Source organism: Anser brachyrhynchus, assembly GCF_964034855.1.
Source record: "Anser brachyrhynchus genome assembly, chromosome: 12".
In the NCBI taxonomy this organism is placed as follows: Eukaryota; Metazoa; Chordata; class Aves; order Anseriformes; family Anatidae; genus Anser; species Anser brachyrhynchus.
Window position 1 is genome coordinate 13,408,454 of NC_137707.1, and position 17,981 is coordinate 13,426,434.

At 60.9% G+C, this 17,981-nt stretch overlaps 2 protein-coding genes across 10 annotated transcripts in view; both read right to left on the reverse strand.

Annotated features, from left to right (window-relative positions):
• RFWD3 (ring finger and WD repeat domain 3) overlaps positions 1-8,121 on the reverse strand; it is a 30,035-nt gene extending 21,914 nt beyond the window's left edge. The window contains exons 1-12 of one of the 9 annotated variants that reach the window (XM_080552027.1): positions 7,115-8,121; positions 6,085-6,651; positions 5,804-5,917; positions 5,461-5,635; positions 5,269-5,366; positions 4,770-4,905; positions 4,265-4,349; positions 3,485-3,633; positions 3,246-3,295; positions 2,763-2,903; positions 1,692-2,316; positions 1,148-1,277 (exon numbers count right to left, since the gene is read on the reverse strand). In XM_080552027.1, the coding sequence (XP_080408153.1) occupies positions 2,264-2,316; positions 2,763-2,903; positions 3,246-3,295; positions 3,485-3,633; positions 4,265-4,349; positions 4,770-4,905; positions 5,269-5,366; positions 5,461-5,635; positions 5,804-5,917; positions 6,085-6,651; positions 7,115-7,367 (1,821 nt within the window). In that variant the 5' untranslated portion in view covers positions 7,368-8,121 and the 3' untranslated portion in view covers positions 1,148-1,277; positions 1,692-2,263. Of the gene's footprint in view, positions 1-1,147; positions 1,278-1,571; positions 1,597-1,691; positions 2,904-3,245; positions 3,296-3,484; positions 3,634-4,264; positions 4,350-4,769; positions 4,906-5,268; positions 5,367-5,460; positions 5,636-5,803; positions 5,918-6,084; positions 6,751-7,114 lie in introns of those variants that run through there. The other 8 variants (XM_080552026.1, XM_080552028.1, XM_080552020.1 and 5 more) reach the window with 8 other exon arrangements.
• A 139-nt stretch (positions 8,122-8,260) lies between these two features.
• Positions 8,261-17,711, reverse strand: FA2H (fatty acid 2-hydroxylase). The gene is made up of 7 exons (XM_080552030.1): positions 17,340-17,711; positions 13,245-13,334; positions 11,983-12,125; positions 11,794-11,900; positions 10,272-10,444; positions 9,618-9,870; positions 8,261-8,910 (listed from the first exon to the last, which is right to left on the reverse strand). Exons 1-7 carry the CDS (start codon positions 17,625-17,627, stop codon positions 8,828-8,830), a joined length of 1,137 nt encoding a protein of 378 aa, XP_080408156.1. The 5' UTR covers positions 17,628-17,711; the 3' UTR covers positions 8,261-8,827.
• Positions 17,712-17,981: the final 270 nt, after the last annotated feature.

Below are 17,981 nucleotides of genomic sequence, written 5' to 3' on the forward strand. Positions count from 1 at the left end.
ATATCCTAGAGACTCCCCCTGGTGAGCGCTGCACAAGCACTGACAAATAGAGCCAGAAGCGAGCAGCGCATCTGTGCATCGCACTGGTCCCTCTGGAGACTTTCCTTTACTTCAATAAAACTCCATTACGATACCAGATCACCGTGAGTCTTACCACAGACTATTTAAGAGGCCCTTCTGCTACCTGATGTTCACCAGCACCACTCAAACCCAGAAAGGGTACCGGAGCAAAACCCATGACCGAGACATTATGGGCAGCAAGTTACCCCCAGTGTCAGCATTTGTGGATCCATATTCATCCAAGACTAGACAAACATTAAATTTGCAGTAAAAGCCTCACATATATTAAAAACAGATGCCCTGAAAGCATCTTTGGGATAAAGATTTCACTTTTTTTCTCCTAAAAGGACTACCCTAGGTTTTCAGGAAAAACAGAGGAAGTCGCAGTCTGTGTCATCGTGCTGCTCTCAGCCACAGAATTGGACAGAACCCCTGCTCTGCAGGCAGTCTGCAACACAAAAGAGGCTTCAGGATTCTTTTATTAACTGAATAAATGAAAAAAAAAAAGTCACCTAAAAAGGTGGAGGGAGAGGGGATTAAATTCTACAGCCTGCCAAAGGTCATTCAGCTTCTCAAAAATATTGAGGCAATCATAAATATGAAAAGCCTTGGGGACAGCAGACCTTTAGCATTATTCAGCCCAAAGCACACACCAAAACTTATTAGGATAGGCACTGTGCAGACAGGGAAAAGACTGCTTTTGGTACAAAGAATAACTAGAGAACGTGTATGAAATTACTAGAGGTGGATATACTAATGCTATTATGTTTTGATAGACCTTTTAATAAACTCTAATTTTCTAGTCCTACCCTAATTACCACTTTCAGCCTAATTTGGGCCAAAAAGGAGACACAAACCCCACCTCTCACCTGGTCAAGAGTCACCAGTTAATGACAAAGCACTGCTCCCTAGCACTAAACTCACATTCACGGTAAGATTGCCCCACAGGAGCACATCAGAACCCTTATTCCTCTCACAAGGGAAAACTTAAAAATATTGGCAGCCTGTAAGCAGGACACCCCTACAACCAGGCTTCCTGGGCGCAGATCATTAGGAAACTCATTAAGGGGAGCATCCGCAGGACGAACCTTAACGATCCTACGAAGGCTGCCTACCAGCGCGGCAGGAGGTACCTGCAGGGCCAGGCGGTGGGCCGAGCACGGCAGCACAGCTTCCCCTCGCGGACAGCCGCCTGTCGGGTCACCGCGCTGCATCTACTGTGAGACAGGAGGAGCCATAAAAAGGAAAAAAACACGGAATTTAGCCCCAAACCCAAAAATTTAGCCAAAAAAAAAAAACCCACCACAGAATTTAGCAAGCGACCATCACGCGAGGCAGCGCAGGCCGTGCCCAGCACGCGGGCGTTACAGCAGCCGATTTACGCAGGGCAGGGGCCCGCAGCGCCTCAGGCGCGGCCTCGCCCCCCCCGGCCCGGCCCGGCCCGGCCCTGCCCCTCCCCGCCACCCCTCAGGGCCCGGCCGGCCCCGGCGCTGCGGCCCCGCGCCACCCACACGGCCCGGCGGCAGCTCCCGGGGCTCCTAACCGGAGGGAACCGAACCGGGGGGACGGGGACGGAGCCGGCCCGGGGGAGCCGGGGCCCGGCCCAGCCCAGCCCCACCGCCCCCGCTCACCTCACGGCGGACCCGCTCGAGCGCCCCGCCGCCCCGCCCCCCCGTCGTCCTATTGGCCGGCCGCTGCCCCCGCCACCGCTTCTATTGGGTGAGCCGGCGCAGGTGAGGCTTTTTATTGGCCACACGCTCTGTCAGTCCGCCGCTAGGATGTGGGAGGTGGCGCAGACGGGGAGGCTGCGCTGATTGGGCAGCGGGGCCGGCAAACCGGCGGCGGAGAGCCGCGGGTGGTAGGGCGGTGATAGGTCAGAGGGGCGGGGAGGGAGGGGCAAAGAGACCGGAAGCGCCTTCTCATTGGATGAGACGCCGCAGGGGCGAAATGAGCGGGAGAGGGGAACGGATTCAAACGGAGGCGGGGAGGGGACGTTGCCATGGCAACGGGGCCCACCCGGCCTTGGGGCCTACCGCGCCCCGGGGCACCCCAGGGTGCCGGCAGCAGCCCCCCCACCCCACCCCCCGGGGGCAGTCAGTCGCATTAAACACCACACAAGTGCACAAATAAAGGCGTGTTGAGCCACGGACACTAGGAAACACGGGGAGGGGGCAGGGCGCTGGGCTCCGAGGGTCCCCCGCAGTCATCTCCCCTGGCTCCGGCTCTTCTCCAGGGCCGCCAGCGAGTCCACGATCCCTGCCAACACACGGCGGCCTCAGCACACGCGGCACTTCCCAACCCCGAGAGCAACCGCTTGTCCGGGCAGGCCCCCGCCGGCTGTAAAAGCGGCAAAACCTTCCCCAGAGCACAGCAATCCCCCTGTTCTGTGATTTGCAGAGTCCTAGAATCGTTAAGAAAAGCCCTCCAAGATCATTAAATTAATTAATTGCTCCCACACGGTGCCAGATGGGCAGCCAGATGATTATGTTCATGGTGTGGATAAAGGCTGAGCACACAGACTGTGCGAACACACCAGCTATGCTCTTGCGTTAGGGGGCTTGGTGTCAGTAGGGCAAGGAGTGATCCCAAAATACAAAAACCTCCTTTTTCCATTTCAAATGGAAAACAAGGGGCAGATTAACCACTGAAGCAGCTGCCTGAGGGGTGCACGGGGCCCTGGGGCAGACGTCCAGGACACTCACGCTCAGCACACGGGCGCAGGGATGGGTCAAAGGCCCGGCACTCATCGATGATTTTCCTCAGCTCTTCAGGACAATCATCCCCGACAGGGTCCTGGTACTGGTGGTCGCAGATTTTGTCTCTGATCTCCTGGAGAGAGCAGCCTAGGCGACACGTGTGCCAACAGGGATGTCAGGAGGGTGTGGAGGCCCACCAGAGCCGTCCTGCAGCCTCCTCCATGGAGGAGCCAGCAGAGGAGCCACCCAAACTGAGCCTGCAATGAACCCCTCCATCTTTGCCATAACACCACTGGGCTCCACTGAAGCAAGGAGATGTCTCAATGCTTCAGTGCACACGAACAGCAAATAGAGACAACATTTCTTGCATGTTTGTGGTTTAAGCGTGTGCTGAAGGCGTGAAGATGTCATGCAGAGCCGGGCACTGGGACCCACACACCATGGGATGCCCTAGCAGCTGAGCTTTTACTCAGATAACTTCTGTCTCACCTTCAAATGGGATTTTGGAGGTTGCAATCTCCCACAGCACGATCCCGAAGCTGGAATGAGACAAGCAAGAGTCTCTCAGTATGGATTCCACCATCACCTTGTCCTCCTTTCTAACAGAGGGAGCTGTTGGGCTATGCCAAGCACAGTTGGCTGCATATGGCTCTGATTAAACCTGGCCTTCACCCACAGCTTGAGAGCTAGTCTGCTCCCCCAGGAGGGGACTGGTGGGACAGACACACCTGTATATTTCACAGGACCTCTTGTAGGGGTAGTAGACGTCCTTCAGGTTCTCGGGGGCAACATAAGCCAACATAGACACTTGGTTCCAGTTCTTTTTGGCTTTCCTCTTGATGGAGGACTCTGTTTCACACAGCTCAAATCCCGACAGCTGATTGCAAGAATGAGAAAGGGAAAAGTGTTAGAAATGCAAGGCTGTTTGCTGGTTCTCAGCTCAAGCTTTGAGGCCAGATTTCCTCTGGGTTATGTAGTGGCTCTTCCCTTTCCTAACATCCATGGTTAGCAGCTAAATGCAAACTCACCACCCTCCTCTACATTTAGAGCAGGTACTCTGAGACAGATACCTGGTAAAAATGCAAGTTAATTTTAATTGTCATTAAATAGCCTTATTTTCAGAAGAACTGAGGAACTGCTCTCATTGCTCACTGTGCAGTACAGAAACCTATAGCATGGCTGAGGACAGACCCGAGCTGGAGAAAACAGAGCGAGGTGCCTGCAGCCACACGTGCTGCCCAGCACACGGCTCTTTCTGTGAGTAAAACTATAGGTGGAGGTAGGGGATTCACCTCCCTACCTTCAGCCTGTCCTGGGGCTCAGAAATAATGCTGCTGGTGATAAAACAGAGCTAAATGGTAAGCTGAGGTGTAAGTGTCTAAGGTGACGGGGAGATGACTCCCCCAGTTGTTATTCTGGGCTATCACAATTTACTTCTGTGTTGGTGGGAGGAAAGGTCCATAGAAATAGCCCAAACTCCACAGAGCTTCTCCAAGCGTGGTCCTTACCTTCACACAGTAATCTCCAGCCACCAGGAACTTGTTACTGCAGATGCAGCCGTGCAGTCGGGACTTCTCCTCCGTCTGGTGCAACCTGCAGCCGGCCAGAACCAAGGGCAACGCGTGCCGGTCACAGACCCATCCCCACCTCTGGACTCCCTCCCACCACAAAATAACAAGCCTTGTGGATGAGCAGGGCCCGTAAGGAGAACTGGCCATGCTGTAGGGTGCTCCTGAAGCTGCCCTATGGGTGCTGGGGAGGAGAGGGAACAGGGTTTCTCCCTTTCAGACCTTCATAAGCTTTGGGGCAGATGTAGGGGCCGCTGACCCTGGGGAGACGGGCACTGCTGCATTGAAACCATGTCCTACCTCTTCGCCAGCCTCCCATCCCAGTATCCCAGGCATCCCAGGTGGTGGAAAGGGGGTCTCATGGGATGCCAAGAGGTACCAGGGGCCCAAGCACAATTTGTGGGTCACCAAGTGGACTAAATCACCGATTGATGCAGGAGCTCACCTGTAAAGGCCCCTGGCGGCTCCCAGGGCCATCCGAATGCGGATCTCCCAGGAGAGATGCCGCTGCTTGGTCAGCACCTCCCGCAGCGTCCCGTGCTTGCAGTACTCCATGACGATGGAGAAGCAGGGGCTCCCATCTGAGCAAAAAGATGCCTGTTGAGGGTGCTGTTGGGCAGCAGCTGGCCTGGGATGCCGGTGGCACAGCCACCAGCAAGGACAGCCACAGCCCAGGCTTTGGCAGCCTGTGCCAAGGGGGTCCCGGGGGCTGCATCGACCACAGCAAGCCAGTGCTGGCTCTGCCAGGCAGAACTGGCTGGGTGTCTTTGAATTTTTGGGATCTGGTGTAAAGCATTAGTGCTTTACATATGGGACCTGCCCCATCTCTGCGAGAGTCTGCAGTCCGTGAACCCCTTGAGCTTCCCCCTCCTTGTGTCACCTCATCCCATCTGCCACCAGCTTGCAGCGGGGGGCAAAAGGGTGACATTAATGCCTCCCCTTACCTTTCTCCTCAATGCAGATCCCGTACATGCGCAGGATGTTTGGAGACTCGAACTTCTTCAGGGTCTGAATCTCCTTCTCGAAGATGTCTCTCACCTTCCTGCAGAAAGGGGCAGCACGGTGAGGTGCCCAGGAGAGGCACTCGGTACCACCCTCCCTGCTGCCCCGTGCCGCCCCAGCCCGCCACAACTCACGTCGTGTCGGTGGTCAGCGGCCTCTTGAAGGTTTTGATGGCAACGGGGTACTTGAGATATTCTCCCTCATAGAGGTCGTAGCGCTCGGTGTCCTGCAGGTGCCTGTAGAAGGTGAGTTGGTCCCTCTCGATCTCGGTGATATCTTCTCTTTTACCAACATTGACCTTCTTCAAACCTGCTCCCACCGCAACAGGAGGGAACAAGGGACAGGTTAGGCAGGGCTGGGGGCCGCTTGTTGTTTTGGCGGAGCATTTTACGCCAACGTTCGGTCTTTCTAAAAGGGGAAGGGACGCGTTGCGCAGGGGCAGAGCTCCCTGTGCTGGGGTTTGCAACACCGACTTACTGTCCATCACGCGCACGATTTTGCTCAGCTCGCTTTGCATCCAGTCCACCTTGTCCTCCATGCACTGCCTGTCCATGTAGATCTCCCTGGCCCCATCTCCAGGCTCTTCAGTACCTGGCAAAGGACAGGCATGGAGATGGGTGGGGGGAACATGCTGTCAGTTTTTCTCCTGCTTTCAAGAGCCTTTGGGCTTTGCCCAGCTGATGCCATCGGGCCAAAGCTGGGCTGGGGAGGGCTGCCGAGCTCATGTCTCAGGGAAATGATGCCAAATGCACACTTACTCGCAATCACCTGGTCCAGGAAAGCCCTGTCATCCCTCAGATCCTCGGCGTCCTGCCTGCGGCAGGTTTTTGACTGAAAGGCCGCCAGGAAAGCCTGCTTCTGCTCCGCCTGCAGCAGGAGCGAGAGCCCCTGGGCCACGTCCTCCAGGCTCTCGTTCACCCAGACGAACTCCTCGCCGCTGCTGCGGGCGCTCAGGAACTTCTGGATCCAGCTGGCCTGGCTGTACTTCGTCACCAGCTTCTGCGCCTCCTCCAGTGCCTGGAGCAGCTTCTTCAGCATTTGCTCTTCATGGTGGGAGATGTGCCACCACGGCTGAGCCTGCAGGATCCGCACGGGCTCCAGCAGGATCTGGATGCGCTCCACGAGGCGCTGGCACTGGTGCTTGCAGCACTTCACGTGCTCGAACTGGCTGTGGATGACCTGGGCTATGGAGAGGACCCTCTCTACGATGTCCATGCTTGCAGCAGAGGGCTTGGCCTCTGGGGACGCGAGACAGCGGTGTCTGGTGGAGGTTCTCCCCCGGCAGTGCTCGCAGGTCGGCTGAATTTGGCTCTTCCACGCCTTAACTGTGAAGGAACAGCCTGAACATGGCATGCGGCCTCCAGAGCTCCTACAGCCCCTCTACCTCCTACGGCTGCACGGCTGCTTTGCTCCCTTTGCTTCACCTGGCGTCACACATGAGAACAGACGCATTGGTACAGTCGTATTGCCTCATCGGCAGGAGATATTTTGGCTAGTTTTCTGTAAATTAATGCAGAAGTAGCCATGCCCAGCCAGCTTGCTCACTGAGCAGGGTCAGCGGTCATCCAAGGAGCATCCCCCGGCTGCCACAGCACCCCAGTCCTGCCCGCAGTGTGTACACCTTCGGCCATAAAGACCTGTTCTCGTTTCCAGCTGATGCTTCTCTGCATTACCACCCACCCCATAAAAGCCTTCACACATTCTCCCCATCCCATCTTCTTCCTATTTTCCCCTCTCCCCCAAGGAAGAGGCTCCCCCGCTTGGTAAAATAAGCCCAGCTGCGTTTACCTGGCTCCGCGCCGCTCGCTTCCTCCTTGGCCGCCTCTGCAGACTGGGGAGGAACTGAGGGACAGGGGCATTTATAGGGTGCTTTCCCCCCTCCTGAGCTGCTGCGGGCAGCGGAAGGAGCGTTGTGCAATGCAGCGCAGCGTCGCCCTTCCAGGAAAGCTGCTCCGGCTGACGGAGGAGGGGGACGAGGCACAGGGTGCCCCTCAGCTCCCCCCACGCTGGGTTTGGGGTGCTGGAGGATGGGATCACCCATGGAAAATGCATTGGGGAAACAGGGTGAAGTGTCTGTGCCCCATTATGGCACTTTCTACAGTCTCAATTCCTTTCACTATGCAAAGGGCGCTGCAAAGTGCTCGGCCTCAGCTCTGCATCCCGCTGAGCTTTCACCACTGGGCACAGGGTCCTCCAGAGCATCCCAGCCCTGCGTGACAGATGCCGGGCGAGGAGCGGTGCCCATCCCCGCTTCCAGCCCAGCCTCGAGCCCTCCCTGCTCCATCCAGTATCAAAGGAAGCGAGCGGCAGGCACAGGAACCGACGCTCAACCTCTGCGGGAAGGGCAGGAAGCTTCGCAGGCCGATTTTCGGAAGCGCGAGGTCACACACGACACCCGTTGCCCAACGTCGGGGATTTCAGCCTGACACCTCTCCAGCGCCCCAGTGCCTGCTGTCACGCTGGCCTCGCCACCCCGGGGCAAGGAGCATCTCCCTCTCGGCAGCAGGAAGCGGGGCCCTGCTCGATGGCACGGCTCTTGTCAGCACGGGGAGGTGGGAAGGCGGTGACAAGGGACCGCGACCTCGAGCCACGGGTGCCCAGGGGACACCGCAGCACCCCGTGGTTACGTTTTGCAAGCACACAGAGCCAGGCCCTTTTTAAAGGGTTTTATTTTTCAAAATATACAGCTTATTTACAGTCGTAGTGTCTACAGTTTTACATATAACTTTATTCCAAACCTTTAAATATCCGCAGTAAACATTAGAAAAAAAATAATCACAGGATCAGGAAAAAAAAGGCATCTCTTAGCGATTCCGTTCATTGGAGTTTAGGTTTCAAGTTGCTGATGACTACAAAAAACGTGGACTTGATAAATCTGGCAGAGAGATATGGCACGCTGGTTAGAAAAAGGCAAAAACCAGGGGGCAGCACTGGTTTGTTTGTGTTTTTTTGTTTGTTTTTTTCCCCTCTCCCACTGACCCATGATACAGAAGCCCCCGGGTACGAGCTGGGAGAACCGCAGCACACTGGGTATCTGGGGGGGGCACCCCACGAGGGCTGGGGGTCGGGGGGCTCCGGCGAGGTGCAGGGCAGAGGGAGGAGGGCTCAAGGCGCCCGGCACTTCATCCTTTGGGCGCAGAGCTGCCCGCACATCAGTGCCCGCAGCCTCCTCCTGCCCCTTCCCCGCATCCTTGCCCCCCATCCCCCGCGGCAGCGCGGAGGAGCTGGCGCAGCCTCCCCAAGGGGGACAGGGAGGAAGAGGAGGGACGGTGCAAACCCTCAGCAGCATGATAAGGTCCCCACGCAGCCCCCGGCGGTGCTGGAGGCAGCGGGCAGGGGACAGGAGAGGGGCAGAGCTCCAGCCTTGCCCCCGGCAGCGCGGGCAGGATGGGGACAAGGCTGGGGCCGCCGTGGGGATGCTCCGGAGAGGGGTCAGTGCCGTGTCCCCCGGGAACGAGGGCTGGGGAGGGACACCAGCCCAGAGGGACAGAGCCGGGGCCGTCAGTCCTCTTTTTCGAAGGTCTCCTCCTCAGGGATGAGCGTCCGGAAGGGGCGATCCCAGAAGCGGGTGCTGATGCCGAAGCCTAAAGGGAAGGGGAGAGAGCACTCAGCCCACGGTGCTGCCAATGCTGCTGGGGATAACGTTAACCAAACTGCTGCTGGGGATAACGTTAACCAAACTGCTGCCACCGCCACCGAGACTGGCAGCCAGGACAGGGCTGGTGACACCCGGAGCTTTGCAGGACCCTGCCCCACGTGGCGGGGACACAGCGGAGCAGCCAGCACGGGGCTGGGCTGGTGACAGCACCAGCAGCGTCCCCACGAAGAGGAGTGCCGGCGTTTTGGGGAGGGAGGCTCGCCACCCAGCCCCGGGGTGACAAACCAGGGCGAGGAGGAAGAGCAGAGGGACAAAAGGAGGCGGCTGGGACGATAACTTATCAGGATGGGGCGCTTTCTCCTAGGAAACCGGGCAAAGGGCAGGTTGAGCAAGTGCTGGGCTGGGGCAGAGTGAGGGAAGCCCGGGGCCTCACCCTGCACCCGCCAACGCCGCCCGCAAGGAGGAGACGGGCGCCACATCCTGGCAGCTCTGCCCCCACCCGACATCCCCACGGCACCAAGGTGGGCACACAGGGGGCTCCCACAGGGCGCTTCAACCCCCCTGATAAATCCCAGCCCCTGCCGTCAGTATTTCAGGGCTGTGCCTGTGCCCAACCCGGCTGTTTTTCCCCAGCCTCTGCGCTGTTTCGCAAGCCGGAGCGGTGCGGGTGCATGCAGGGCACCAGGGCGCTACCTGATTTTTGGTGTTCGAAGTGGTGCTTCACGTGGTACGCCTTCAGCCCGTACAGGTAGGTGCCTTTCTTCGGCGAGCCGTAGTGGAGGTAGTAGTGCATCATGTCGTACACCACGTAGCCGCAGAGCCCCCCGACGAAGACGGAGAGCCCCAGCACCTCGGGCAGCAGGAGCTGCAGGACGCCGTAGAAGAAGCCGATGACCAGCGACGCCGGCACCGGGGGGAAGACCAGGCGGGAGCTGTCAAAGGGAGACTGGAAGAGGAGAAAAGCAGGATGGTGAGATCCTTGCTCACCCCAAATGCCACCCTCGTGCACCCACCCTGCAGGGCTGACTCCATCCGAATGCGAGCCATGCATCCAGGACACCGATTTGGGAAGAGTCAGCGGTGCACCACCCCCACAAGCGCACAGAGACACCCGGAGCAGACCCGTGGCTTCGGCTCACGGGTCCCTGGCACAAGGGGGACGTTTCCTCCAGCGAGGCTAGAGGGAGCCCACTGCTTCCCAAGGCTCTCGCAGCCCTCGCCGGCGTTAGGCAAGGGCCCCGCTTGCTCGGGGCGAAGGCACCGCGGGTGACGGGGAGCACGCAGCGACAGGCAGCGCCCGAGCCAGGGCCCCCGCTCCCACAGCCCCGCGCAGGCGCAGCGGCTCACCTTGTGGTGCTGCCCGTGCAGCAAGAAGTGCAGGGTGATGAGATAGTAGTTGCTAGCGGGTGGCTTCATGTGGAAGACAAAGCGGTGGATGAGGTACTCTAGCAGGGACCACAGGAACATCCCCAGGAGGAAGATGAAGGGGAAGTAGTATTTGTGCACGGGGATGGAGTACTCTACACAATGAGACATGCAGCGGTCAGCAAGGCGGGGGGGGGCTTCAGGTGCTTTTATCCAGCGCCATGCTCACATCGGCACGCAGGGGAAGCTCGCCTCCCCCCGGCACGCAGCCCGCGTGTTTGTTTGACTCCTATCAATTTCCACTCTCTGGGGAAACAGCCGGGTGCCGCTCAGGGCTGGAGGCACCCCCCGGTCCTTACAAAGCTGCTTTGCCCACCCCAACAAGCAGGAGGGACCCGACAGGCACAGGGATAGCCGAACAGCGCTGCTGCTGCTGCGGTTTCGTTCTGCAGGGAGCAGATCTGTTGGGTGCTTTCCCCCCGCACAGCATTTTTCCACCTCCTCCTCCTCTCGGTGCCCACAAGCCCTGCGTCCTTGCTGGCAAAAAAAAAAATCATCCCATTCATTCTTGCTAGTGAGATCCCCCCAAAGCTGAGCGTTTTGGCAGCTGGACATAACACCCTCTCAGCAGCAAGGTGCCGGAGGCAGATTCCTCCAGGAGGAATCGGGGAGGGCACATCCCAAAATTCAAGCCCACCAGCTGGCAGCACTTGTGCCCCAGCCACATGGATGCGGCCAGTGTAGCCCAAATTTCCTGCTTGTTGCGCCCTAGGCTAACACAGCGAAGCCTTTTTGTATCTGAAAGCACACGGGCAAACGTGGAAGAGATTTGTAGAAGGGAAGCAGGGCGGGAAAACAACCAAAAAAAGCTATCAAAACCTGGGCTGAGCGGGGCAGGTCGGTGAGAGGGGGCCGGCGCGGGCGCAGCTGGCACCGGGTGGCACCTTGCGGCGAGGGAGCCGGGCAAACAACAAAGCACCCGGCCCCCCCCGGCCCCCCGCCCCTGCTTCCCGGGGGCGCAGACAGTGGCAGATTCAAGGGCAGGCGCTCGGGGCGAACAAGCCCCGCACTGTGCGCGGCCGGCGGCGCTGAGAGCCGGGTTTGTTCGCCGCAGCCGCCCGGCCCCGCTGCCAGCGCTGCGGTGGGTGTCAGCACCCGGGAAAGGGGGGGGGCACGCACCCCGGCAGCGAGCTGCAGGGCTTTATTTTGGGGATGGAGGAGAGGGAGGCAGGGGGAGGGAAGGCTGGCCGGCCGCGTGCCGATCCCCACCTCCAAAAAATATATTTACGGGGGAGGTGGGGTGATGGAGGGGGTGATGGAGGGAGGCGAGCTCGGGCTGTGAACCAGCGCAGGCAGCTTCGTGCCGGGGACATGCTGGTGGAAATGGGGCTGGGGGCTCAGGCGCTGCTCTCACAGACACATGTTGAAAGCTGGGGATGGAGAAGGGATGAGCGGAGGCTCCGGGGTGCTCATCCTCCCAGCGGGGAGGCAGCGGGCCTCGTACCTGTGGTGAAGGAGGAGAAGAGCCTGGTGTTGCCCTGCGCGAGGGACGTGTAGCTGACCCAGCTGAGATAGAGCACCACGGGGGTCCACACCAGGAACACCACGTACCTGCGGGGCGAGGGGAGACGTCAGCACCACGTCCCATCCCATCCCGTCCCGTCCCATCCCCATCACCGCCCGGGGCACTCACCACGCCGTCTTGGAGAGGGACTCGAGGAAATCCGAGTGGAAGAGGCGGATGGGCCGGTCCACGGGCTGGTGCACCCACTCGTCGTACTTCTCCCCCAGGTAGCCCACCTGCCACAGCAAGGGCTTCCGCCAGTCCACCAGGTCCTGCGGGGGGCAAACAGAGCGGTCCTACACGGCCCCCAGCGCTGCCCCGCGTACCCAGAGCATTGGGTTTACCTGGCAAGGTTTTGGTAGGGGGGCTGCAGGGGCGGCCTCTGCGAGAAGAGTCCAGAAGCTGCCCCAAGTTGGATAAGGGCCAGTTTTCTCCCTTATCTCAACCCTCGAGCCGTTTCCATCATATTTTCTCCCCCTTTCCATTTGAGGAGGGGGAGTGAGAGAGCGGCGTGGCAGTGCCCAGCTGGGTAAAACCACAGCACCCGTGCCCTTTCGGGGATTCCCATGCTTGCACGGCGAGCTGGCCCCGGCGCTATCTCCCACAAGCACCACGCACTTTGTCCCCGTGCCGCGTTCGGCCCCGATAACCGCGGCTTGCCCCCCGCGAGCTGTCCAAACAAGAGGAATTTTCTCCTTGCGGCGAGGACGCGGTGCTGCCGAGTGCCAGGAAGCAATGAGCGAGGCAGAAAAAGGTTCGGGAACGGGGAAGGAGGGAAATGCGAGTCACTGCCGCGTGCACGTGGCCACGCAAGAAGGCTTCGTGCCTCCAGCTGGGCTGCAGTGGGTTTTGGGGTCTCCTCCTGGCCTTCGGGGTCTAGGAAGGGATGGATGCGACCACCCAGAGGGGCAACCCCAGCCCACATGGGGATGGAGACAGAGACACCCCGCTCCAGGAAGATTTCAGGGCAAAAAAGTTAGTTTGGGATGCACCCAAAGGGAAGATTCCCTTTAAAAGGCAATCAGTGGCAAAATATTTACAGGGGTTGGTGAAGGACTCCTTGCCACTTAAAAAAAAAAAAAAAAATCCTTTTGCAAGATAAAAGCAGTCCCCTGTGCTCCCCGAGGCCGTGCTTGGTACGGCAGCCGCGGGGTGCAACCAAAGGCAGGGACACCCAAAGGCACCTTGGGGACGGGGCAGGCAGCAGAGCTCACCCTGCCTGGCCGCTGCACCCCTTATTGCTCAGTCAGGGGGAAAAACAAACACAAATAATAATAATAAAAATAAACAGCACAAGGCGTGGCTTGGCAGCTCGCCCCATGTCGAAGGGCAAAGCTGCTGTCAAAGAAAGCCATCGCCTCCCCTGGGGGAGCCGCCCCACGGCCCCTCACCTTGTCCACGTCCACCGTTTTACAGCGGGGGTCCAGCCGGCTCGCTGGCGGGGCTGCTGCATCTGTTGGCTTCTCTGTCTCGGGGCAGCTCTGCAAAGAGAAGGAAAAACCCAGGGGTGAGAGGTGGCAGCCAGCGGGGCTCGGGGTGGTGACTGTGAACGAGGGCGAGCAACGCGTCCCAGCGCTCAGCCTGTGTTTTGGCTGCATCCCCATGGCAGTACGGCATGACGAGCCAGGAAAACAAGGAGTGGAGCTTCCCAGCTCCCCACGGTGGCAAAGCAGAGGTTCCTTCCCAACCATTTTTCCCCTGCCTGTAGCCTGGTGATCCTGTCCTGAGCCAGCCGGGCTCGCTGCAGGAATCGCTGGGTTGGTGCGCGTAGCGCCCTTCCTCCTGGCCCACAGCCCGCTGCTCCCCGGGGAAAGCCTGTTTTTGGCCAGGGTCCCTGAGGAACCCCAAGCCCCCAGGGCCAGGGCTGAGCTGGGCTGGGCTGCTTTGGCTGGAGAGGGCACCGCGGTGAGCAGGATGCTCGGGCACAGAGGGACCTCTGGGTGCAAGGATGGAGAAAGAGGAGGAAGCTCCCTGGGGAGCAGAGTGCTGAGACCAACCATGGCTCCACCTGCTCCGGTGGGGAATTTGTGGCGTCCCCACGTGAGCCCCTGGCTGCTTGTGCCCCCGCGGGCCTGGCTCCCCAGGCAGGACGTGCCAAACGTGCCTTTTCCCCGCTCCGTCACCTTGGGTTACCCATTAACCAGCCAGCAGGCTACGGCGCGGCCGGGCAGCCCCGCCAGGCTTTCCATTTGTGGATGGCGATGGGACTTTTCCCCTTAGGGACGGGACGGTCCCCTCGAGCTCCGCGGGGATGTGGTGAAGGTGACACGGCCCCGGCAGCGGGGACCGTGCAGGAGCGGCGTCACCGTGGCGGGGCGGACGGGACTTTACTCCGATGGGCGCACGTGACGCTGACGCAGGGCCTCCGGAGTGTTTGCCGATACCAGACGCTCCTGGAGGGACGGGCGCCCATCCCGCCTCCCGGCCAGGCGTGCAGCGAGCCTCGTCCCAGAGGGTGAGGAACCGGCGGGTGACTCGTGCTGGGCAGCCCCGGGGCAGTGGAGCCGACATTTCCAGCCTGGCAGGACCGCGGCAGGCAGCAATTTTGGCGCAGCAGGAGCCAGACGCTGATGCACCTCCCTCTGTCCATCTCGAAAGGTCTCCACTGATATTTCGCTCTTGGTGTGCTCCTTCTTTCAGCCACACAACGCAAAATCCAGGTGGAATTGGCTGAGTTATGGGTTCTCCAGAGTGCTCTAGTGCTCCTTCTTGCATGCGCTTTGGTGGAAAATCCATCTTCAAATAAAGGATCCCAGTCTTGACACGCACATCGTCAGCTCAACACCGGCAGAGAGGGTGCCGGTGTCCCAGCGCCGCGCCTCCCGGCTCGGAAACGTCCACATGCCTCAAATTCCTCCGCCCCCGTCCGAGCATCGCTCCCCAGCCGGCCACGGGCGGCTCCGCTTTCCAAGGATACTCCGAAAAAGACAGGGAGGACACAAGTGACACCCTGGCGGGGTGACAGCCCCGGCGACGTGCTCGCCATCACTCTGCATGACGCAGCGCCCGGCCTCGCCCGAGTCACCTCCGCCCCCTCACCCTGCGCGGACACCGTCTCGCCCAGTGCCGGCACCCATGGGTGCTGCCCCGAGGAGGGCTCGCTGCTCTTCACCCCGTGGCTCAAAGCCCCCAGTGCCACTAAGCCAGGGGACAGCCCCGTGGTGCGGGTGCCACCAGGGAACCTGGCCCTGATGGCAGCTGGAGGAGGACGAGGAGGAGGCTCGCTCTGCCCGCGGGTGATGCTGCCGCCTCTGACTCGTCTCCAAGAAAACAGGTCCTGCCAGGAAAGCCTTGCGAGAGGAGAGGCCTGATGTAACCGAGGGAAAGTTACACCTACGAACTGCTGCCACCTCCCTGTGCCTCTCCCAGGACGGAGCCCGGCATGAACGGAGGCTGAGGTGCGAGGCCGTGAGCAGGCCCCCAGCTGGGCTTTGTGCACGGCAATCCCAATAGCGCACAGAGAGCCGCGGTGCCACCAACACCTCCACTGAGAACCATGAAGAAGAGGCGGAAGGTGACTTCGGAAGGTGACTTGTCCCAGTAAAAAGAAAAAAACAAAACCCACCACACCACATTTTATTACACCACCTCCAAACGGTGGAGCACCTACGTGGGGGTGAGCTCACGCTGTGAAGGGGAGCGAGGGCAGCGCAGCCCCGCACGCGGTGGGAGCGGTGCAGGCACCGCGGCGAGGGACAGGGGATTTGCGGTGATTCACGGCCGCGTCACGCAGCCCCGAGGAGGCTGTGATGAAAGCCTCTCGTTGCTCAAATTGGAGGGGTAATTACACGAGCCGGTTTCCCTCTAGCAAGGCTGTTAAAATCCACTGGCTAGTTTGGCTAATTATCGCTGCGTGCTTTGATCTCTCTATTCTGTTTGCATAGATAAAACAAAGTGCAGCGCTTCGTGTTTTTTTTTTTTTTTAATCAAATTGGGGCTCAGTGATTCGGTCCGGGGTGAGCCATGAGTGTCCACGGAGACCCGGCCACCCCGCTCTGCAGTCACACTGGGCTCCCGTTTAATAAACTCAGGTTCCTGCAGGACTTCCAACTGGAGGGGCACCAGCGGTGGGCTCCCACGAAACCCCAGGAGGGAGACACCTGCTCGAAAAACCAACCCTTGGGTTCATGCGGCGACGGCGCTCGCTCCCCTGGGAGCAGGTGGCAGCGCCAGAACTCGTCCATCCAGTACCTCCGCGCACCCGAACCCGTCGGGCTTGTTGCGCGCGGGAGGAGGCGGCGGTGTCCCAACAAAGGAGTTGCCACCGCCGGGATCCGAGGGTGGAAGAGCCGAGCACGGCACCGGGCGCGGAACAAAGCCCCGTCTGTGCGGCCGCCACCGCGCGGGGCCAAGCGCTGCGCCCTCGGGGAGGAGGGGACGCGAGCAAACAGTGCGCGGGGACGCGCCGTCGGTCACCGACCCCGCTGTGCTGGCACTGGGGGCTTGGCTCTCCTCTGAGCATCGCCGGGTGCTTCCTGCTCTGCCGGGAGGGTCCCGAGCAGCCCGGACCCCAGTGGTGTCATGTCAGCCTGTCCTGGATCCCCCGCACCTCTGGGCCCGTGGATCCCAGCCCCGCTGGCGTCAGGAGCACCCCGGTGCCTGGGTGTGCCCCGTACGCCCTGGACCTTTGCACTGCGTCCGCCTCTGGCACCGTGTGTGTCGGGTGCTCAGTGCGCACCCTGCCCCTCGCACGCCCCGAACTCCACAGACCCACACAGCCTGGACCCAAGCACCATGCTGACCCCATAGAAACTACACCCCCCCCCCAAACCCTCCGCACCCCATACCCCCTAAAGGTGGGACCCAGAGCATCCCACACAGCTCAGACCCAATATACCATGGGTGTGGGGTGCACCGCAGACCCCATACAGCTCTGCCCTTGTGCTCCCCATTCACAGGGCACCCTATAGACCCCATACAGTTGTACTGTCATGCTCTGTGGACCTGGGTGCCCCACAGACCCCATACTGCTCTGCCCCCACACTCCTTAGATGGAGGGCACCCTATAGACCCTAAACAACCCTACTGCCATGCTCCCTGGACCTGGGTGCCCTGCAGACCCCACACAGCTCCCCCCACCTCCGGGCACCCTGTAGACCCCATACAGCTCCGTCCCCGCACTCCCTGCGCACAGGGCACTCCATAGACCCCACACGGCTCCCTCCACCCCTGGGCACAGTATAGACCCCATACAGCTCCACCCCCGTACTCCCTTGACACAAGGGCACCCCATAGACCCTACACAGCCCCACTCCCATACTCCCTGGGCACAGGACACCCCATAGACCCCACACAGCTCCCCACACCCCTGCACACCCCATAGACCCCACGCTCCCTGGACGCAGGGCACCCTGCAGACCCCACGCAGCTCCCCGCACCCCTGGGCGCCCCACAGCCCCCCTCTCCAGCCCCAATTCCCCCGCACTCCCTGAACCCGGCCACCCTACAGCTCCCCCCCCGCCCCGGCGCACCCCCACCGCCAGTACCTGCCGGGAGCCTTCCTCCTCCTCCTCCTCCTCGCCGTCCCGCAGCTCGCCCAGGTAGTACTGCTCGAGCCAGCGGCGGGCGTTGGCGGAGTGCCGGTGCGGGGGCCCGTCCAGCGCCGCGCTCACGTCGGTGCCGGCGCGGCGCCGCAGCAGCTGCTCGCCGCCGGGGTGCAGGCGCACGAAGGCGCTCAGGTCGTACAGGCGCCGGCGGCACCGCACCACGCACGAGCCCTGCGCGCAGCGCGCCCGCACCTCGGCGGCGCTGAAGGAGCGCGGCGGAGCCGCCATGGCCCGGCCCGGCCCGGCCCGGCTCGGCCCCGGCCCCGCTCCTGTCCCGCTGCCGGCCCCGGCCCGGCCCGGCCCCGCTATGCCGCCCGCCGCCCCCCGCCGCCGGCATTAACCCGGCCGCGCCGCCGGGGCCCCGCCCCCCGGGCTGCTGATTGGGTGGGGAGCGGGAGGGGGCGGGGCTTGGGGCAAAAGGGGAGGGGCTATGCGGGGAGGGGGGCGGGGCTTGGGGAGAGGGGGCGGGGTTTGAGGGGGATGGGGGCGGGGCTTGGGGAGGCTCCGCCCCTCGGCAGGTGTGGGGATGGGGGGTGGGGGTATGGGGGTACAGGGGGTGGGCTGTAGGGTGTATGGGGTGTA

What these genes read in the sequence shown, in the direction of transcription:
- FA2H (XM_080552030.1), bottom strand. Translation starts at nt 17,627, where the DNA reads ATGGCGGCTCCGCCGCGCTCCTTCAGCGCCGCCGAGGTGCGGGCGCGC. An exon ending in TCCCTCTCCAAGACGGCGTG is followed by an intron (nt 11,901 to 11,982) that starts GTGAGTGCCCCG and finishes CTCGCCCCGCAG; the next exon opens with GTACGTGGTGTTCCTGGTGT. An exon ending in CTTCGAACACCAAAAATCAG is followed by an intron (nt 8,911 to 9,617) that starts GTAGCGCCCTGG and finishes CCTTCCCTTTAG; the next exon opens with GCTTCGGCATCAGCACCCGC.